Raw genomic sequence first — 23430 nt, 5'->3', positions numbered from 1 at the left:
ATGGATTAGGGCAGCCCTTGCAGGCAAGGCTACCTTGTGACCACTGGAGCCCTTGCAGGTCTAAAAACTAGATGATTTCCCCCAAATGATAGAATTATTTAATTACAATATATATGAAATTTCTAGATGCTCAGCCTTGTCGAAGCTCAAAAGCCAACCAGATGGGAAATATATTGCATTTTTTGTTCAAACTACTGTATATTTTTCTCTTTAGATTCAGAGCATTTGTTAACTATTAGAAGAAATCTAACCTTGTGTAGCATGATAAGACAGTATGTTTGGTGTTTTTTTTTTTTTGGCAATCCATACCCTGCATGAGTAAGAACTCTATAAAAACCATCACTGCAGCCAACCATCTGGTTTCTTTTTATTCCTTTCTGCGCCCAACCGTTAATTGTATAATTTTATTTCCCCCAAAACACATTTTGGATTTTTTTGCCATTCATAAATGCCAGAAAGCATTGTAATCAGACAACTACAATGTTTACAAAGATAAATAATTAGCTGTAGGAATAGGGTGTGAAGAACGTATAGAAAAAGATAGTTGCCTGGGGTGGGTGTGGGTGGGCAATATCGTTGATAGATTCTTCTAGCTCTTTTTCACAGTTATAAAAACAAATTTGGAGTAAAATGTCAAGTACAATTTTTTGGGAGTCTGGTAGATTTTTAATTTTTTTTTAGAAAATTTGGAGAATTTTCCCTGCATGATTTAAGTTCTTTCCACAAACAAAAATGACCCAAAGTTTGCTATCCTCGTGCTGAACACAGAGCTTCTTGGTGACAATTCCATGCTATGGGAAAATGGCTGTGGTTGCTAATGCTACAATGTTAAGCCTCCATTTCTGGAACAGGAAACAAATAAAACATATTCTCCAGTCAAAATGTTCAGGATGCAGAGCCCATGGAAAACATTGTTACCTGCATGATGTTTGTCAGGCAGCAAATATAGATGAAATAATTTAGGGATTAATAACAAGAACATTTGATTTATATACCTCTCTTCAGGACAACTTAATGCCCACTCTGAGAGGTTTACAAAGTGTGTTATTATTATCCTCACAACAATCACCCTGTGAGATGGGTGGGGCTGAGAGAGGTCCAAAAACTGTTTTCCAGATTAGAGTCCGCCTGACACTATTAACCACTACACCAAAATGGCTCTCCCCTCCCCCCACACACATTACATCTTCCAAACATATTTGTTGATCCTAACAAGCGAATGCAGGAGCATCTGACTTGGATCAAAATCATAGTGCTGGAAAGGTAGGGTAAAGCAGCTTACATGTTTTTCTCGTCTAGTTTATGCTCACAACAACCACCTTGTGAGACTGGTTAGGCTGAGAGAACAAGCCTGGCGTAGCAGTTAGAGAGTCAGACTAGGACTTGGGACAACCGGTTTTGAATCTCCTTTATCGATACAGGAGAACCTTAATGACTCTTGTTAGCTATCTTGGACAGTTTATGGATAAAAAATCTTTTAGGTAAATATGCATTCTTTTTACTTATGTATTGTTTCATTTTCCGCTTATCCAGGATAGAACTACGTTTTCATTTCGAATTTGGGAAACTTGCTTTAAAAGATCTCAGAATCGACCAAACTGGGGCTGGTAGAAATAACAGATACATAACACAACTCTGGGGCACTTGCTACATATTATTTTAGAGAGAAAATAAATACGTGCACATAACAAACATTCCCACCCGCCTCTCCTGAGAACTATCCTTGTGTGTGAAATCCTTAAAGAACACTATGGTCTAAAGTGTATCAAGTGTATTACATGCTACAAAACGAAATGCATTTCAAAATGGTTTATTATTTGTACTGAGTACAATTTTATCCCAACCTTCTTTTAAGGTCCTCAGGGCAACATACATGGTTCTCCCTTCCTCAGTTTTCTTATCAAATAACGCTGTGAGGCTGAGGAAGAATGGCTGGACCAAACAGTGTTGTGAAGATTTGAACCCAGGTCTGTCTTGTACTAGCCTGACACTTAAATCATACACATCAGCACACTGCAGGAAACCTTTGAATCAGTAACCAATGAATTATATCCGTTTACTCCTAAGAAGAGTTACACCAGTCTTAGTCTATCTACTTCAATGAACATAGAAGGGAGTACCTCTGTCGTTGCATTGTATCTGTATATCTAATTCTGAATCTGCACAATGTAGGGAGATGTTTCTGCCAACCTGGGTGGATCTGAAGGTTGAAAGAAAAAAAATTAAATTAAAAAGGAGGAAGTAATTTTTAAAGGAAGTTTTAAAACACAACATCTCATGCAATTTCCTCTTGAAATCTCAGAAATCATTTTGGATTGCCTTGACAACTCTAATAACCCCAAATGGTAATTGCAGCTTCGCTTCAACACTGAGGTTAGCTGAGGGGGAAAGAAGAGTGGGCGGACAGGAAAGATAAGAAGGAAGATGGAGGTGGATAAGAAAGGAAGAAAATAAAGATGGAGAAGAAGGGGGGTGGAGGGAGACAAGGAAGCAGGAAAAAAAGAGACACTGCCAGGGAGGGAGGAAGCAGGAAAAGGAGAAACCTTCAGGAGCTACAAGAGGGAGGGAAGGTAGAGACAGGCGTAGGGAGAAGGATTATCTGGGGGAATAAGATCGCCCCCAACAGTACTCACAGGTCCCTCACTTGTAGTTCTATCATCTGCAATTTTGTGGAAATAAGCTTATTCCCCAGGTTCAGGTGACACTGTTCAGCCCAAGTCAAAGTGTCTCTGATGGTGGTATGCTGCTTTAAATATTGAGGAGTTAGCCATATATAGTTCCCACAGAGTTTCTATATGCTGTTCTTAGTGACTAAAGCTGATACAGGCAATTTTAGGTGGTCAAATGCTCCATTAATAACAAAATAATGAATAGCTGATAAATTATGTACATTCTCTTGTTGTTAGTAGCATTGTTCTTTAACCTTACTGGAGGTGTCAGCAACTGGAAGCTTTTAAAACATTTTAGAGAAGTAGGAGTTGAGCTGCTGCTAGCTGCCTTTTGCTTCTCTTTCCTATAACCCTCTGGAAAATGAGCTCAGAGCTGTAGGCAGGCTTAAAAAAAAAGAGAACACACACACACACACACACACACACACACACACACACGGTTTAGAAGAAATAATTGGCTTTGTCCCAGAGACCAGTGAACAAAGTCAGGTGAGTGCTGTACAGCTGAGGAAATTTAGCCAATGGCAACTTTCCCAGCAGTGGGACACCTTTAGCTTGCATGATTCTTTTTGCGAGACACGGGTGTTAGAAATTATATAAATATGCACATGCTCTTCATTAAAATTTTGCATCTTAATTTCACATGGGGGTCCTTTCTGCCCATAGTGCACATGGAGAACTACCATTAGCGATAATCAGAGTTACATGCTCAAATTAACCACCCCATATGGAAAATATTACATACCACATGGCATTTGATTAAAATAGGTTTTTGTTCTGTATAAAGCTGACAAATAACCACAGAGGCTCCCAGTCCTCCTTGAGGCCAATAATCCTGAGTTGTTGACCACAGCTCTTTGGTACTGATAGGGTCACCCAGGCTACATGTACAATCTCTACTTTATAGGATTGTTTAACTAGTACAGGGTTTAACTGTGCAAGATATAGAGGTAGTGGCGGCATTGTCATTTCAAATATTTTACTGTTTAATGTACTCTGAATTTAGATAGTTAATCTTCACAGTGCTCCTGTGAGGTAGGCCTTTCATCAAGAAGGGATTATGTACAAAAGATGAAACTGTACTGAATCGTATCATCAACTCCCTTTATTTATGAAAATGCTTTTACCCCTCCTTTCCCTTCCTGAAGGGGTCCTCACAAACGGGGCCTGAGGATATCCTATAGGAGCAAGAAAGAAGCTGCTTTAGTGGAGACTTCCAGCTGTTTCAAAGTGTCCTCACTGTCTCCAAAGGATTCACAATATAATACCATGTGATCATCATTTTTCTCTAGCTGCATTTGGACTGCGATATGTTGCAAACAAAACTTTGGAGGCATATCTTTTAAGATGTGGCCAGTGCTAGAAATGGCAATCATATCTTAGGCCTGCTAAAAGTGCTGCAAAACTTTCAAATCAATTAGAAAGCTGATTTGCTTCTTGGAAAAGCATTGCTGAACTGTGAATTTCCACAATAGCACTGCTGTTTTTCTCCATAAAATCAGGGCTGATCACAAACTGTGATGGGACAGGGCTTCAAAATGAGGGGCTTAGGCACCTAATTTTCCCCATCTGCTTCACTGATACATTTAGGCTTGGACCCAGATCTCACTGTAGACAAGGCCTGATCCCAAATGAATCTGTTCAGGGAAGGAACTTCTCTTTCCCCAACACCGATCACTCCTCCTTAGTTTACTATCACTTTGGATAAGACAAGGTGCTCTGACCAGGGGAGTATTAGAACATGTGATGATATGGGAAGGAGCCTCACTTTTCCTGCCCACTGAAAACCAAAGGGGATTTTTTTTCTAAAAAAAGAGGTGCTGGTACTCTTGATGTTTGATGTTTTGGGGGCCAAAGCCCACCAGCAGAAACAAATGCCAGGACTGTGTACTGGTGTGCATCACGAGGGGGAAAAAGAGCCCTGCTGAAAACCATATTGCTGACAACAAGGCTTTCTAAGTATTTCTAAGCATATTGGTGAAAGGGCTTTCTAAGATCTAAGTATTCACCATTACCTTTCCAAAAAAATGTAACATGTATTCAGTGTATTATGGTAGGGAAAAAGAAGAATACAATAGCAGAATTACAAATGCTATTGTAAGAAGTTCCCCATTTCTAAGGACAGAAAGCAGCACAAGAACGTTAATTCCATGCAACTCTTAGCTATGGCAAACTAAATTCTGGTTCACCAAATCATATTCTGAAGACCTTTTTAATTATTAATAACTACATTAATATTAGATTCCCCATTTAGTAAAATGTTACATAGGAAGTTATTCTTTTTTACATTCAGTTACCTATTCTTTTTTCATTTGCTGATTAAAAATTATGATAAAAGTGTGGGGGGGGGGTAAACAGGAAAGACAATCATGAATATTTCTGAGCAACAAAAGTTATATTTAATAAACCTAAGAATAGTTCCTGGGACTTACTTCTGAGTAAACCTACTTAGGATTTCTTCTAAAATGTTCTATAGTTAGGGAGATTAGCCTTTAATTCACCCAGAAAAATTCCCAGTGGGCTGATGGCTTGGGGATCCACTCCCACCATAGCCATTCCAGCCTCACTGGGGCCACCCCAGCCCAAAGGGAGATTTGAGTCCCTACTGCTGAGATCTGGAGCCACAGAAAAGAAGGGGAGAGTGCCCAGCCTAGTGGTTTTGCCAGGCACAGTCTAGCCTCTCTCCAAGGTGGGGGGGGGAAAGGACGGACGGACGGGGGACAGGGCAAAGGCAAGTTAGGGGGCGGAGACCATTTCCAGGGCCATTTCCCCCCCTTCAATCCACCCCTGCATACAGTATTGTTGAATTAGCAATCAGCACTTTTGACACAAGTTATTTTGTTTAGCTATCCATAGACCTCAAATGCTAACCAACTAAGCAGCTTTTTATTGTCAGCATCTTCTATGTCCAACCAGAAATGAAAGAAGACAGTCATATTTCAGAAGCATATAAAATAGGGTTGATCTAGATGTTTCTATCTTCTGGGAAAGGATGGCACAGTGAACATTAAAAAAACCCTACTACAAAACATTTACTGCGCAATCCTATGGCCGGCCCCAACGCTGGCGTGGCTGCACAGGCGGAGCAGCGGCGGTGCCAGGCCGGATCCTGTGCCAGCAAAGTGCAGCGGCGCCAGCCCTGGCAGCAGCGCAGAGATGCAAATTGGGAGAACCAGAAAGCGTTGTGGGTGGGCCTGATGCGCGGCCACCACCGGGCACAGCCAAAGGGCGCTGTTCCCCACAAGCAGCAGGGGGAGGGGCCAGGATAGGCACAGCCAATGGGCAGCACGCGATCCCGGCCAGGCCCCAGAGCAGCAGGCAAATCGCGCCCAAGCCGGCAGACCACCCCGGCTTGTGCGTTGGGCGGGGCTTGCAGTCGGGAAGGAGAGGGGTGGGCGTGGTCTGAGGAGCCTCTCCCTCGTTTGCCCAATGCAGCGCCACGTCCGTGGCGGCTGCGTCCAGAGAGGTTGGCATGGGACTGGCAGGCGCCCTGCCATGAGGAATCCAGGGCAGCAGCCAGTCCCGGCAGTAGGGAACAGCCACCAAGTGGCGCCGAAGGGGAGGGTTGGCCTGAGGCCGCCACCAAGAGGCAGACACAGCGGGCCCGCCCCCGTCCCCATCCCAAGGCAAAGACCACAGACACCCATTGCACAGAAATCAGTCTTTACTATTATACCATCCCACCTCCCCCAACAGATGGGAGGAAGGGGAGGCGTGTAGGAGAGGTAGGGTGTCGAGGGACCATGGGGAGGCAGGGCTGGGGAGAGCCCATTTGGAAGGACAGGCAGCCAGGGGCCCGTCGACGGCCCGGGCGCTGCCTCGCCAGCCCCCCCGCTCATCCCCTGCACCGTCCGGCGCCTGTGCGAGTGCATGGTCAGAAGCAGCTGCCCCTCCACCCAGCCTTCCCAGCTGCAGCGACCAGGTCACGTGGCCAAGCCCCGCTTCACTGCCCCCGCCCCCCCAGGACCCTTCCCCCTTGTCTCCAGCAGCTGTATAACACCCTGGGCTGCGGCCCCGCCTGTCCAGCAGAACACCCCACCACCCGGAAGGTGGCAGAGGGGCTCACCGGCGAGGCCGGCGGCCAGACCCCCTTCGCCGTCCACAGGCCCAGCCTCTTGCATGCAACTGGGCCCGAGGGAGGGGCGCCTATGGGGCAGGTGGAGCTGCTGCAGCGGGCGGGGCCGGTGGGTCGAGGATGGTGATGAGCTGCCCGAGCAGGGCTTTGGCACGGGCTTGAGAGGCGTGGAGCCCCTCTCCCACCTCCAGTACCGTGGCCATGAACTCACGCCCGCGGTTGTTCGCCTCCTCCCATGCGGCGTGCACCTCTAGCCGCTCCCTCTCGATCGCTGCCCACATTGCGGCCAGTGTTGGGGGAAGCTGCTGGGCAGGCGGGGGCCGCGAGCCCGTATGCCTGGAAGGACCCCCTCCATGGGCCCCTCCCTGTCAGAGGCGGAGCCAGGTCCTTCCCGCACATGGCCCATGGCACCCGGGGGTGGGGGGGGTCTGGAGGGGAGGGTGCTGCAGCCTGGGGTGGCTCCTCGAACGGCTCTGTTGACGAGGTGTCCTGAACCAGTGGAGTCCCAGGGCCACCTTCACCCTCCACCGACACAGGGAAGCAGAGCGACTGCAGGAGAGCTGCTCCGGCCGCAGAGGTCCTCCTGGAGGGTGGCACCTCGCGCAGCTGGGCAATCACATCCCCTCCTATCTACAGGCGCATGGTCCCTGCCGGAGAGAGACGTGGGTGGGAAGAGGGCCCAGGGAGGGAAGAGCAGCGGCCCAACATGGGCTGCCACAGGTCACCGAGCCGGGCCAGGCACACCCATCCCAGCCATAGGCGCAGCCCCCCTTGAGACCGGCCGGCTCCACGAGGGGCCTGGGATGCGTGGCCGAGGCCTGTGGCCAAGCCGGTCCCTGGCCCCACCAGCAGCAGGGCCACAGATACATACCATGCTCTGGATTCATGCCCCCCGACGGGCCCGGTTGAGGCTCCTCGTCGCTGGCAGCAGGGGCTTGCTGCGGTGGTGGAAGGGCTGCCTGTTCCTGGGACCTACTCTCTGCCAGGAGGGGCACAGACCCTGCTGCCTCTGCCTCCGCCTGACTTGGGTCCGGACCCTCAGGGGCTGTGCCTACCCACGGGAGAGGCCCTGTCACACATGTGCCACGATCCATGCATTCCCTCCCCCCCTCGCCTCCCGGAATCCGCAAATACTAACTGGTGCTGGAACTTAACCTGCGCTCCTTCCAGGCAGGACCCAGGTCATCCCCGCCTGGTGCCTGCCACTGCCGCCGCGGCTCCCAGCCATCCGGACCAGCCACCTCCTGCCGGCCATGTATGTTCGAGTGGCCCTCAGGTGGCGCCACCTCAGATGCCACTGCCGGTTCCAGGCCAGGGTGCCATCCCTGCTCCTGGGCGACATGACTTGCCTGGACCACTTTCGCCTGGACAGGGCAGTCATACAGGCTCTGTGCGAGGAGCTCGCACCCGCCCTTCAGGGGCAAGCTGCAGCTCCCCGGGGCATCCCCGTCCTCCAGAGGGTCCTGCTGTCCCTCCGCTACCTCGCAACCGGCTCCTTCCAGGGAGTGATGGCTGAGACCTTGGAGGTCTCCCAGTCATCCGCCAGCCGCTGCCTGCATGCCTTCCTGGATGCCCTAGTTGGACGGATCCGCGAGCACATACACTTTCCCACCTCGGAGGCAGAGTTGGCACCCATCCGGGCAGGCTTCTCCTCCCTTGCGGGCTTCCCCAATGTGATTGGCGCAGTCGACTGCACGCATGTGGCCATGTGTGCTCCCAGAGAGGAGCCACAGGTCTACAGGAATCGGCACCGGTTCTACAGTATCAACGTCCAGGCGGCCTGTGACCACCAGGGGATCTTCATGGACCTCGTTGCCAACTTCCCGGGAAGCGTCCACGATGTACAGATCTTCACCACCTCCGGCCTGAACAGGCTCCTGTCATCATGGCCTGAGGGGAGAGGCTGGCTCCTAGGTCAGGAGTTGGAGGGGGAGCCGTGGGGGGACGGGGATGGGGAGATCTTAATGCCACCTCCCCTTGCAGGTGACCGTGGCTATCCATTGCTGCCCTACCTCCTGACGCCCTACCCTGCGGATGAGCCCACCGACAGAGCCAACTACAACCAGGCCCACCGGCGCACGAGGATGGTGATCGAACGTGCTTTCGGCCAGCTGAAAATGCGCTTCAGATGTCTCCATCACAGGGGCGGCCGCCTGACCATGCAGCCGTTCACTGTGGCCAAGCTCGTGGCTGCCTGTGTCATGTTGCACAATATCACCGTGCGCCAGCAGCTCCCCTTGCCAGCCACGGAGGGCCCAGGCGAGGACCCCTGGCTACCTCCTGCCGGCCGCCTTTCCCCTGACGCCCCTGAAGAGCCCCAGGAGCATCACCAAGCTGTGCGAGACAGGGTCACGGAGCACCTGTGGCATGCTGCACGCTGAGGGCCATGCCTGGCCTTGGGGGGCTTGGCTGGCCAGACACTTACCCTTTACACCCCCATGGTGTCCCAGGAGGCCCCTCCAAGTGCCCGCTCCATTGACCCCTGCATGTAGAGTGCATGGGAAAGCCGCCCCAGCTGGCAGCCACCGCCCCCATGGACAGGCTGCACTGGAAGAGCAGTTAAAGAACTTGACTTTATTCCCAATCGTTTCCAGGGCCGCATTGGGCACCCAGAGAGCAGCTTGCCAACCCAGCACGCCGGCCTCAGCAGCCAGGAGGGTGAGGGCTAGGTAGCGCGCTGGAGCAGGGCGAGGCAAGTGGCCCCGCCACAGTGTCCCTGTTACAGGACAGGGGCCCAGCTGGGGTCCCAGATGCCTGTGGCTGGGATGGCATGTCAGCAGCTGCCTGGCCCTCCACAGGGACAGGCTCCAGCTTCGGCTGCTTCCTGCCAGGCTCCTCCACTGGGTCGCTCTCCGGGTCTTCAGCAGGTGGCGGGTAGCGGGGTGGAGACCAGGCGGTGAAGCCCCTCCCAAGTTCCTCCTCATCTGGCGAGGGGCTCCGGGCGGGCGCCGCTGTGGAAGCAAGAGGTGGGGGATGGGGGCGTCAGGGCCCCTGTGGGCTCTGGGGCTTTCGTCATGGCCGCAGTCCGCCCCGCCCCATATGCCCATGCCCCCCCTGTTGTCGAGCCTCACATGGTGCCGCTGCCCAGGCCTGCTGGAATGCCCCGTGAACCTGGTCCATGGCGGCCATCCACTTGTCATTGATCGTCCCTGCAGAGGGGGGAGGGAGGAAGGGCACCCGTTGGTGGCAGCCCGGCATGTTGTGCAAGCACCTGCAACCTGCGCCTCGACGGAAGCGGCTGGGACGCCTCCGGGCCCTTATGGCCTGCCCTCCGCGACAGCGGAGGAGGCCCCCCAGATGGAGCCGAGGCCCGTCCGGCGTAGAGGTACCCCGACTTACTGCGCGGGCCCGCAGCCACCTCCTCTTCCAGGAGGTCATGCTCCACCTCGCACAGCACCGCGTCTAACCATGCTCGCACGAGGCGGGCCTCCTCCGCACGGCCCGGGAAGAGCTCCTCCAGGTAAACTGGGCGTGCTGTCATCGCACCCTCATCTGCCAGGAGATCATTCCCGGCTGCCTTGGCAATGAGCTGGGCCCCAAGCCTGGCCGCCCACTGCTCCCGCTACCCGTCGCCCTCCATGCTGCCGGGACCGCTGTGGGTATTGTGTTTCTGTGCTGCCCACCGAACTACACCGCTCGCTGGCATGACCTTGGCGGGTCTGAGATGTAACAATTCCCTATCTTCTGTCTGGCAGCTGCATAGGCCAGGGATAGGCTCAGCAGAGCCCTCCCGGCTCAGAACTGTGGGTTGGAGGGGAGGGGGCCGCGGTGGTTGGCTTCCTATGGCCCCAGGGCCCTCGTCCCTTTCGAGGATGCTGCGCTGCTCAGGTGCATCCTTGCCACATGCCAACCCTTGGGCCTTGCCCTATGGCGCACCACAGGACTGGGAATAAAGCTTATCTGCCCATGGACCCATGTCTGCCTGCAATAATTCAGAGATCTGCCAGCCATATCCTGTTCTGGCACCATGAGCCCATGACCAGGCCCGCGCGGACAGCACATCCCTTCCGAAAGGGAGGGGGGGAAAGAAAAGGATGCACAAGGACTGGCCAGGGGCCGCTCTGGCATGCCTTCCATATCACCCTGACGCACCTGCCCTGCCTGGCATGCCGCCCTGAGCTGGGGTGCTCACGCAACTTGCCATTGGGGGGGCCCTCCCGGGGTCTGGGGTGGCCACTCAGCCTGCATGGCCCGGGCGGGGGGGACGCACTGTGGCAGCCAGCCGGGGGACCCCGGGATCCCGCGTTTTGGCGACTTTGTGTGGATGGCGTACTCCTCCACTGCCCCTGTGGGCGGGGCCAGCGGCCTCCCCTGCAGGATTGGTGGGGCTGGCAGCCTAGGAGTGGGTCCCACCCCCCGGCAGGGCAATGCAAGTGACCACAGATGCTGAAAGCAGGAGACGGCGCTGAGCCAGGGCAGAGCCACGCGCAGCCTCGGACACACTCCACCCCTCCCAACAGCCATGGCATGTTGGCGTGGGAGGCTGGCAACTGCCCCGCAGGATTGGATGCAAGGCGGGATGCCGCGGGGCGGAGGGTGTTGTAATGGCCAATGGGGCTGCCGCAGGCACCCGAGGGGCTGGACCCACTCTGGGAAGAGGCCACTCATGGGACTGTGTTTCTGCAGCTGCGGCTGCAATAGGAGCGACCCTCCTGCCCCAACCCTCTACCTGACATTACTGTGAGGGGAGGGGGGGCGGGGAGGCAGAACGGGGTCTGTCAGATACATTTGTGGCGATGTGCAGGTGGAGATATGTGACGGGAGTGTTGGGGGAGGGGCAGAGGACGAAGTCAGGCTTACAGACACAGAAGGTTGTTGCACTGGAACAAGTGGGCTTGTTTTTAGGCTAGCAAGGGAGCTGGGGAATTCTTCACAGCCCTCCTTCCCGCTCGGCAGGGCGGGGCTGAGATGCAGGCCGCAGCGCGAAAGTGCTTCCTGGGCTGCAGCCAACCGTCCGTCAGAGATGTTTAGGGAGGGTGGGACGCGGGGGAGCAGCCATGCCCTGGACGTGCCTGTGGGGGAAAAAGACACATGTGGGCTTTGCCTTGTTCCACTGGCGAGGCAAGCCCCACACTCCGCCATCCGGGAGGATGCACATAGTCGAGGGCAGCAGCGACCAGCTGATTCATGACAGTCTGGCAAGGATGCACTCGGCCTTGGCAAGCCTTTACCTTTACGGGAGGGAATGGTCATAACAAACACCTGGTCACGTGGTTTTCGGGGCACCTGCCTCTGAGGCGGCCAGGGGCGGCCATGGTCGCCCCCCACCCCTGCTGGGCCTCACCCAAAGTGGCAGGTGAGCGGGTGGGTGGGTTCAGGTGAATGGGCGGTTTGCACTAATCTATGGAACGGGTCCCCCCTCCCCTACCTCCTCCTCACCTGTCAGTGCTCCATCAGTCATCACCAGGCGGGAACTCCAGAGTCAGGGTACCTGCAAGGAAACGGGAGAGGCTGCTGTAAGTTCGCCAAGTGTCATTCCCTTCTCTCACGGAAGGGTTAATTTGTGTGTGCTTAGTTAGGAGCAACTAGCTTGCATGAGTGCAGTTAGATGTTGAGTTGTTCTTCCTGTCAGGGTAAAAAGGGGGTTAGCCAGACATTTGCATTTCTTCCCTTTTACGGGAAGTCCCCCCACTTTTTCACAAAGTCCCCCGAGTGCATTCCATGCCTGCCACCGTGAATGCCCTCACCCCTGTTCGGTGTTCAAAGGGGCAATGCCACGCAGCACATGGACAGAGGGACAGAGCCTCTGGCGACGTGCTCACTTACCTGAGGGGTTTGGCCGGGCGCTGGCCGGATGTTTTGTAGGGCGCGGTCGCAGGTGATTGGGTGCGGAGAGGGGGGCTCGTCCATGCCGGGCGTGCACGCTGATTGGTCCCCGGGATAGTTCTCATCCTATGCTCCTTCGGGCCATGGAGGCGGGGCTGGGCGCTTGGAGAGGGGGCTGGTTTTTCACCGTTCCATGGGCGCCTATGGGCTATGCCTTCTTTTTCTGTGGCGTAGCTTTTTTGCGCCGCTGTGGGTGTTCCCGCTTCTGGAGGGGCTTAGGGAGCAGACTAACTCTGACCCCGCCCTGTTCCCCACCCCCCCTGTGCTGGCGTGGGGCTCTACGCCACTCCTCTGCCGCCACTCGAGCGTCTGTGGCTTGCGCCGGTGCCGGCCTGCCGGCGGGCCAGCACCACATCCCAGTGCGGGCGGAGGGCCACTTACGCTGGCGTAAGGCCCAGATGCGCCGTTGCAAGCCTTAGTTCGGTTCCTATTCACTTTCCCCGCCCCTCTTAGGATTGGGCTGCCCAATTTGGGAACAATCCATCAAATTCCCATTCAGTAAATCTCACTTCATCTTTGTGGGACCGAAATGTTTGAACGTGAGATCTTAAGGGGAAGAATAGCCAATGATTATCATTTTTTGGGTATAGTCATGGAAAAAAGCCACTTTCCTTGCTTTGATCATCATGATCAAAAAAGCAGGGTTCCAGCAGCTCTAAGGCCACTGGTTGGTTCATATGCATGAAGGAGGTCCTTAAGAGATATCAAAAACAATGGAAGAGGGTCTATATATTTAATACTCAAACAAGGTATTGTTTTTGTAGGAAAAGTCCATCTTGAATATTTTAGCTTGCATTTCTTAGTACAGAACCACACTAGAGCCAAAATACTTTAAAAAAAATAAACGTGTGCCCTTTTCAGGTCAGAAATGGTCTTGATAGATTACAGTTGCCCTCAATTAAATAATCACCTAAAATCTGAGTTCATTCATGGACAAGTTAAACGGTTTTTAAAATAATGAACATAAGAAGATCTACTTAGAAGTAAGTCCCAGATTATTCAAAGGGGCTTCCAGGAAAATGTTCTTAGGATTGCAGCGTAAAGCTTGCAATCCTTGTGTATATAAGTGCACAGAGAGACTCTATAGTAAGCAAGTATACTGCAGGGTTCTTGAATGATTTCATGGTGACCACACGAGAAAAACTCAAGATGTTTGTGATGTTAACAGAAACCAGAGATCAGATCTATGTATAGGCTTATTCAGAATATCCCTGAATTGCCTTTTATATAGTACATAGATCACAGAGGATTTAAACAAGGAAAATATTTTCTTTAAATTCATGTACAGAATGTCTCCTTTCCCTTTCACATACCAGGAGAGGCACTGATGGCTTCTACTTATTGTAAAACGGGGTTGTATTTATTTTTAATTTTAAGATATATTTTTACTCTTAGTGCTTTATTTTGAGACACTTATAGTATATATCTTGTTAAGTAGCAACACTGCAGCAAGCATCCATCCACTTTAAAGGAATGGTTGGTAATTCCAAAAACACTGAACAAGTAGGCTTATGAAACATACCTTTAAAAATGAATCAGGTTCATGAGCAGAGCAATGCAGTTCTGTAGGACATTTCCATTGCAATCTTAAATCCCAGTGAACAGACCTGAGTAGAATTCTGAGTAGATCTGCTATGTGGGCTCTTTCACTATCAAAATTATATTTTCGTTTTCTTCTTCCAAAGAAAGTAATCTTGACCTGTTTGCCAGCTTTTATGATTCTCAGTTCATTTGTTTGGTACAGTTTATATAGTTAAATTCTACCATTTCAAACAAATTAAGGGGATACATGCAGGATAAAACAGCAGAAGTCTGGTTGCACTTAAATATGTGTGGGCTTATGACATGCCCTTGTTCTTAAACAACAGAAATGGCCCAGAGGCATTTTTAAAATTCCAAAAATCAGAATATGCACAGACTTCAGTTCTTAGGCTCGTCACAGGTACTTAAAGGCTTATGTTTGAGGCTTTGGTTCTCTTGTGTTTCCCCAAACTCTCTAGTATACTTTCTTTTAGTATTCTCTTTCTCTTCTGGAGTTAGAAATGCTGGTACCCACTTTCTAGTACCACAGTCCCCTTCTCTTTACACCCCAGTGCTTTCCTTCAGTCATTAACTGAATTTGAAGGTCTCTATAGGCAGTTTCCAACTACATTTGGCCAGGGATCTCTTCATACTCCAGAGCTACCTCCCTGTTTGATTGGGAAGGGTATATCTCCTCCCTTTAGAAGATCTGTCCCCTTTCTTTAGCTCATTTGGGAGTCTGCACCTACTTCCTGCTAGAGATGGTCACGAACTGGAATATGAACCAAAATAATCCCACGAACTGGCCTGGTTCGTGGTTTGTGAACCAGCAGTTAGTGGAAGCTTGTTTCCATGAACTTCCATGAACTGGTCAGCTGGTTCATTTGGTTCGTTAACACCAATGCCCCTTTCCCTGTTGCTGCTAAGCGGCCGGAAAGGGGCATTTAAACCCCATGAACCACGAACCACAAACTGGTTCGTGAACTTGCCCCATTTCATGGAAGTTCGTGGTTCCTGTTTTGTGAAAACACCATGAACCTTGAACCACACGGTTTGGTTTTTTCATGGTTCGTGCCCATCTCTACTTCCTGCATTTCCTTGCCAACTTTACTCAGTTTTCTGTTAGGACTCCATCTCCCAACTCTTCACACTTGATTCCTCTCAGCTAGGGCTGAGAAACAGACTCTCTTCAGCTCACGCTATCCAATCAGATGCCTTGGAGTAGCCTGTCACTCAAAGGTCTCTGTGTCTGTTAGGGGTTAACCCTTAATAGTCCTGCAGCTGTGTGTATGGGCTTTTTAAAACATGCAGTTCATACAAGGCTGTTCAAAGATTCAAGTTCCTTTCTACTTTGCTTTGTAACCCATTCTGCCTGCTTATCCAGTGTTCCTTCACCCCCTCAAACAATCCCACTATGATTTAAAAGCTCCCCTAGGGTACAAGTATTCCACTTGAAAACATTTCTGGCTGGAGCATCAGTTTGGAATGATGAAAGGCTAAAGAGTTTGGGACTTTGCAGTTAGGGGAGAAAGTACCAACAGGGGGAAAATGGTAGATGTTTCCAAAATTATGTGTGGGGGTGCAAAAACTGTCTATACTTTTTTTTCATTATTCTAAAACTCAGGGGCATTCAGAGAAGTTGCTGGACGCCTGATTCACGACCAGCAAAAGAAAGTACTTTTTTGCACAATAGATAATTTGTGGAACACAGTGCTGCAGGATATGGCTGCTTGTTTAATGAATTTTAGAGTCAACTCATCAAATCCACACAGGAATAGATCCAACCAATAACCATTAACAATGATAGATCAAGGTAACCTTCATGTTCAGAGGCAGTGAATCTCTGACTAAGTTGCTGGGAGATCAACAACAGGGTGAGGTTTTGGCTGTCATACCTGCACACAATGTTTGGTAGAGTTTTGTTTCTGTAGGGTTGCATAGTGATTTCATGCTAAGTATAACAAAGCAAAATAGCATAGACTCTGTCATTTATTTCTGTATTCGATTCTTCTTGTGTATGAGAAAAATAGGTTACTAAGGTGGCATACCTAAGCAGGTCTGCTCAGAAGTAAGGTAATTTTATTCAGTAGGGCTTTAAGTGTTCTTAGGATTAAAACCAATTTCCTTCCAGTTTCATCTTGCAAAGAAACTGGAACCCTTTCTGAACACAAGGTCACACTGACCCATGCTATGGTACTTCAAGGCTGGTCTATAAGAACACATTCTTCTGAATTTACTGCCCATCAGTTTAATTGAATGATGCTGAGTTCTGGCATTATGGGTGGGGTTTCCAAGCATGTCCTGGCAACCAGAGGTAGACTGGGTGGACATGGGGAGTGTCTATCAGAGACAGTATGATGTAATTTCCAAGGTAAACCTGGAAGTGACATCATACATCTCTAGAAATTGTTGGAAATTCTATAGACAGATATGACAGACTTCACACTGTTTGCCTGGTAATCATTTAATTTTTCCCCTCCTACACTGAGCAGTGGCAGGGAATGGGGGGTGGGGCATCTCCCACCCCTGGTGGGGGCCTGGCAACCCTTGACTGGCCCAAGGACAGTCTCTACCCATATAAAGCTCTACTGTTGCAATCAGTCTGCTAGGTGTTCCTGCATGTAGACATGCATGCAGGTTAGATTGGCTTCTGCTCATTCATGGGTTGTCTCTGTGGTTGCTCCATTACTGTGGAAGAGTCTTTCAGAATATGCTAGGAAGGCTTTCAATTTATTGCAATTCAGGAAATTCTGCAGGGCTGAGCTTTCTAAAAGGGATGGAAAATTTCCATGTTTTAAAAAGGAGATGTCTGTTTTTTTCTTCAGTGAATTTGCTTTTGGGCTAGTTTTATTGGTTTTAATTTTTGCAAGCTGCCTTGGGTCCATTGGAGAAAGACAGTGTAAAAAAAACTGAAACAAACAACCAAAATAATTACACAGGCAATATTCAGGAAACATTCCACAGCAATGTTGGTGTGCCACACCAGAAACTTTTAAATGCAGTCTGAAATAATGAAGTGGAGATGCTAAGGTTGCCATGAGCCCATTTGACATTTGATTGTGGGTTGGCAGTGGAGATACGGATGAAGCAATCATGTTAGTCAAGTAATGTGAAGTAATGGGAGAGAAGTTAAGCACCTTTGGATCCCAGCTTAGACAGATGCAGGAAGGTATAGTAAGTACATTGAATTTAGAGAGAAGTGACATTTTTTTAAAAAATAACGATTAACAAAGTATTGTGTACATTTTGCTTTGCTTTAAGTAGGACCCTACTGAGTAGTTATTGTTTAATATTTCAGTCTTAGACTTGCTAATGCTTTGTTCTGCATTTCTTCAACTCTGTGTATTGCATTTTTGCTGGTTTAAACCTTTGCAAATTTGCATTTATATACCCATTACATTGCTTATTGAAATATCCTTGAAATTGACTATACTAACTCACTGTGCAATCCACCCTGAGTCTCAGCGAGAAAGACGGACTATGTAAATAATTAGATAAATAAAGGCAGATCTGGAGGAAACCTTTCACTGCCATCTTAGCCACTGCTAAAGTCATCTAAGGAATTGTGGGGGCATTAAGTGCCAAGCCTGGAGGAGGGTGACTTGGAAGAGCATAAGACTGGCTCTGTGCCCCTCCTCACAGGCATTTGCTGGACGCTGTTGCTCACCAACCCATCGCCCCTAGGGCTGTGTGGGAATAGCCAGTCATTTTGGGGCCAATTGGGAATATAGGAGGATCTCTTGATTGCCTTTTGGGAGACCTTTTTGTGTCCTTCATGCTGCCTTGGGAAGGTTGTGCTAATTAGGCCTGGTCTTAAGACTGGTTAGGCTATAACTTGGTTGTCTAGGAATATGATGGCCTGTTCATTATAGGTAGGCAGTATTTGCAGACACCCTGAGGCATCATGCAGTGATGAAAAGTGTACCTGAAAAGCCCATCATTTGTTCTCTAGTGGGGTGAATTGGGAAGAAATGCTTTGGATGCTGAGCAGCAGCAAGCAAGCCCTTCAGTTTTCTGTGTAGCACAGTGGGGGACAGTGATGAACCTGACAACCTCTCGCTGCAGGTAACATGCCGGAGAGAATAAACACAGCTGGCAACATTTGGAGCCAGGGTGAACCCGTGGATCTGTCTTATACTGAATCAGATTTTTTAGTTCATGAAGAATGGCATTGTCTGCTTAGATTGCCTGCAGCTCTCCAGAGCCTTTGGCTGAGGCCTTTCATTTCACCTACTACTCAGTCACTTTAATTGAAGATGCCAGAGTGGTATTGTACAAGGCAAAGGTAGCCATGACAGACAGCCAAGTGCAGACTGCCTTTAAAATTAGGAAAATGCATTAAGATGTAGACCAGCTAATTAATAAATGAATTAAGCCCAACTTGGTTGTCTTGGATCTTTTTTTTTGGAGGGGTGCAGGGACAACAGGAAAAAGAGACAGGGACGAATGTGGCAAGTGAAGTCCCATGTATTTAAACCTCACCCTGTACAGCCACTTGGTCCTCTTCCTGACATGACAAAATGTGAAATTATACTTAGCTGGTATAACTTATACAAGTCACAGATTCCAGCTTTTCTTGGGATACTTGGCAGTGTTTTTTTAAAGTCTGTGTAAAGTCTGTGTATACTGTGTATACACAGACTTGAGGGTGTGGCAGTACTTGCTTTTCCACATCTGAAATTAACCTATTTAGGTAATACTAGCGGGCATTCCGTTAGATTCTTTCTTGGAGCTGGGGCTAGGCTGGTGCCAGACCCAAAAGATCCTTCAAAATGCTTCTAGAGCTTTTACCCTTTTTTCATGAAGTGCCTTAAAGGACTAGAATATAAAGGTGCAGACTTACACATACCAAATTAGGAACTGGGAAGTGTCTCTCTCTCTCTCACACATAACAGTTTTCCAGTAGTTCAATTAAGCAATTTTGAACTCTGGACTTAATGGGCTTAGATGGAGCCCTTACTCATTAATGTCAGGCATTCTGCAAACTACACTGGGGAAGTGGATAAATAGAAATAGAGGTGAACTGAGTGGACTTTGTTCTCTCAAGCTTCAGAATGCATTTGCCCTTTCACTCTGCACTAGCATGGTCAGAACCCTAAACATTCACCCTGAAGCCTGTCCCAGATGGAGAGCCAGTTTGGTGTAGTGGTTAAGTGTGGCAGGACTCTAATCTGGACAACCAAGTTTGATTCCCCACTCCTCCGCTTGAAGCCAGCTGGGTGACCTTGGGTCAGACACAGCTCTCTGGAGCTTTCTCAGCCCCACTCACTTCCCAGGGTGATTGTCCTGAGGATAACATACTTTTTAAACTGCTCTGAGTGGGTGTTAAGTTGTTCTGAAGGGCAGTATATAAATTGAATGTTATTATTATTGTTATTATTACTAGAGATGGGCACGAACCGGAAAAGACCCTGAACCATGTGGTTTGTGGTTCGTCAAATTTCACGAACAATGAACCATGAACTTTCACGAACCTGCCTCCCTGGTTCGCGAACCAGTTCATTTGGTTTGTGAAAACGGCACATCCAGGTCAGAAAACCATCACTTCCGGGTCAGCAGAAAGTCACTTCTAGGTCAGCAGAAGATCTGCAGGAAGTCCATCCCCTGTTGCCTAGGAAACTGATTGATTGGCACCAGGCTGTCTGCAGTGGCGAATCAAAAAACGAACCAAATGAACCAGCCTAAAAGTTTGTGGCAGTTCATCAGAAATGGGATCTGACAAACTGTGGTTCATGAACCACGAACCAATGTGGTTCGTGCTTAATTTTGGTTTGTATCTCTAATTATTACCACTGCACGGCACTGTAGGAGATAAGACACTTTCTATGCTATATCTAATGATGCATCCAGGAGGTTGTGGTACATGTGCAGATACTAGAACTATGTTGGTGAAATCAGTCACAAGGATCCTGGGAAGGCAGGGTGAGAAGAGTCATACTGTTGGCACAATATGGCTGTGGCAGTTCTAGGGAATATCACAGCCTTGTTTCATTACATAAAGGAGAAGTGACTCTCTTGCATGTGAAGGAGACTTTACTTTTAAGTAAATATATTTAAGGTATACAGTGTTGAAGTACAATCCTCACTTGGGAAGAGTAACACAGAAATATCAGTGTTTTGTTTTTTTGATTTTTTACATGAGAGATACCTTAAGTACATCATATTTAGCAGCAAGTTAGATTAATTAACAAGATTAACATGGACATCCAAAATACTTTGTAATTTATGCTTGCATTCTGAATGTCCTGTGGAACACTTTTTTAAAAAAGAACCACCTTGTTAATTTCTTGATTCTCCCAGGTGATCATTTCTATCAAAACGCAGCACTCATAATGTTGCCACTTTGGGAAGCAGACATAAAAATCCTCATGAGTATTTTATTTAGAAGCATAATGAAAAAGAGTTTTAACTGAAAGGCAGATTAGAAAACTTCAACATCTTGTAACTTGTCTCAGTTGAGAAAAGGAAATTACCTGTTTGAGAAGAAGATATTTCAAAATATTCTCAGTATTTGGAAACTGTTACTTACAGAGTTTGACTAGGTTGATACTAGGTGGCTATTTATGATAATACTTTCCTTAAGGCAGCAGTTGTTCTGTGACAGCATGCCATTCCCTTCTTAACACACTTATTTCCTGTTTCCCATGATCACTACAGTAATATTTATCTCTGAGTATGAAGACCAATTAATGTATGCAATTGCGTTACTTTGAGTTAAGGTAATTAGTCTACATAGTGATGTATTATTTAGTATGTCTAGCTGTAGTCCTGTACAGTTTAAGGCAAGAGATACCAGGGAACAACCGAGCTTTAGGTCATTGTCATGGAGAATCTGACAGAAAAAGGACCGGAGAAGGGCTTTTTGCATTTACCCAAGTAGGAGGCATAATGTAAGACATCAGCAATCTACTAGGATGGTGGGTCTAGAATTTTGTAAGGGTGGGCAAGGAAGAGATGAACTAAGAATCTATAGAAGGTTTTGCTACAAAAGTGAATATCAGTGTATAAAGGACAGCAATAGAAGCCTTGACTATTACAGGACTGCTTGAAATGGGCAAGGGAAAGCCACCCAGACCAGGTGCTTCAGGATTTCTCTCGCCTCCATAATACTATAATTCAGTATCATTCAATTAATTTTCTGGGCAAATTGTTCAGGACAGATAGAAAAATGTACTCTACACAATGCAAAACATCTGGAACTCACTGCCACAGGCAATAACAACGACCATTGGCTTATATGGCTTTAAAATTAGGTTAGACAAATTAACAGATCTATTAATAGCTATTAGCTTTGATACTTACACATTCAGAGGCCATATATTTCTGAATATCAGTTGCAAGAAATAAAGAGTTTTGGACTCATGTGCTGTTGCTTGTGAGTCTTTGGGGCATCTGGTTGGCTACTGTGTAAGAATGTAAATAAATTAAATAGACCACTTGTCTGACCCAGCAGGGCTCACTTGGATTGAGGGTGACTTTGCATGTTATCAAGAAGCTGCAGCAGAGGAGGTATGGACAATTCTTGTGGAATTCTCTAATGCCCACCGTACAATTTGAGCTGAACTAGTAGGTTCTGACCATACAAAGGAAGAACAAGACATAATTAACATTATTGATAACTGATATAGCTTTCTAAAATTATGAATGGGGACGAGAGCATAGACATAAAGAACTTTTTCTCTCTCATAATACTAGAACTCGGAGTCACCCAGAGAATTTGACTGGCAGCAGGTTCAGGACAGACCAAAGGAGGTACTTATTCACATAACACCTACTCCACTTATAGCAGTCACTACTACAAGATGTCCTGATGGCCACTAGATTTGGTGCTTTGGGCATGAAGGATAGGTTGATCAACTGCGAGTAGCCATGATTGCAAACCTGAACCTCTCTGTACATAGAGGTGGTACACCTTTGAGTACCAAATGCTAGGGACCAATATCAGGGGAAAGCAGCAGCCATGTCTCCTTTTTGTGTGCATGGAGGCATCTTGCCAATCTCTGTTGGAAAGAGAATGCTTGATTAGGATGCCTGATTTTGTAAGGCAATTCTTCTGAACAGAGGAGAGACTTTTGCATCTTCCCCACAGCAGGGCATGTGTGACTCTGCATATCTGTGGAAGTGCAGGGGAACTGCAAGCATACTCTTGGGTGCTAAAGGCACAGATGTAGTAAGAGAAACCCTCTAGACAACATCTTTTTGAATTCATCAGGCCTAATCTGAAGGCCAATCCATTATATAAATCAGCTTCTATGCATACATTGCTCACATCAAATCAAGGAATAAGTTGGCTGCCTCTCAGTCAGGTAATAAGAACTCCCTTCCCCTGGAAGACCATCTCAGCTTAATTTTGAACATTTTTTTAGAAACAGCACAAGAACTTCTTAACCAAGCTGATGTTTGTGCTTCTATTTACATTCAGTTTATCATTGCCACAGAAGTAATATCAGACTATGATGTGACTGGCAAATAGGTCATCATTGGCCGAAAACAGATCAAACGAAGCAAAAAACTAGAGTGAAACAAAAGTGGTAATTTAATCTTCTTTATTTTATATGTTCCAGATCCAGAATAATTTGTGGGCAGGAAATGCAGCTAGTGGCTCAGTAGTGACTTCCTGCATGCTTCCACGTGACACTTCCTCTTGTATGACCCCTTATTCTCACTCACCTCGGACAGATTCTGGGTATTCAGGCTTTTCAAACCACCAGAGCCAATTCAGCCATGTTCCTCTCAACAATTTTTTCACTGACTCACTACTTTCTGGAACGACCAATGGACATGCATTTGAAACCAAGCCAGAATTTGAACGGAGGTCATCCAGTATTGCGGTTCTACGAATGAAAGCCAAAGAACATACTGCCAACATCTCCTGGGCCATGTAATGTAACAGAAAAGCCTTCCATTTAAATGCCATGCCAAACCCTCACTGTTCTAATTTCCCATATTTAAAGGACTCAATGATAAGCTGCTGTGTGAAGAATTGCTAGTGATCAGGATGTACAATGATGACTGCATATGCAAATACAATAATGATAACATTTAAGCATAAACATGTATGAGGATTCAATAGATCCATTGTGTCCAGAAGCCCTCTTAAAAATCGCCAAATGTGTTTTATTGTACCAGTTGATGAAATATGATTGTAAAACATGCAAAAAATAATAAACTTATTAAAGAAGTATATCTGATCTATATAGCGTGATGTCAATGATGTGTACAAAAGGCATGCTTTATTCCCTATAAAACAGGGAGTTGAGAGAAGAAAATGAATTTGTTACGTCAGTGCTGTAAGGGAAACCTGTTAGCAAGCTGCAAGAGAAATTAAATATAGTGCTC

The 23430-nt window shown here is 48.0% G+C and overlaps 1 protein-coding gene across 1 annotated transcript in view; it reads left to right on the top strand.

Moving 5' to 3' along the window:
- ALX1 (ALX homeobox 1) overlaps window positions 1–23227 on the top strand; it is a 37472-nt gene extending 14245 nt beyond the window's left edge. The window contains exon 4 of the mRNA XM_054989125.1: window positions 22656–23227. Coding sequence (XP_054845100.1) covers window positions 22656–22976 — 321 coding nt within the window. The 3' untranslated portion in view covers window positions 22977–23227. The remainder of the gene's footprint in view (window positions 1–22655) is intronic.
- The last annotated feature ends 203 nt before the right edge of the window (window positions 23228–23430 follow it).

The sequence above is a fragment of the Eublepharis macularius genome, chromosome 9, assembly GCF_028583425.1.
Source record: "Eublepharis macularius isolate TG4126 chromosome 9, MPM_Emac_v1.0, whole genome shotgun sequence".
Taxonomy (NCBI): domain Eukaryota; kingdom Metazoa; phylum Chordata; class Lepidosauria; order Squamata; family Eublepharidae; genus Eublepharis; species Eublepharis macularius.
Note: the sequence above shows the minus strand (reverse complement) of the source record. Positions and strands in the feature narration are given on the sequence as shown.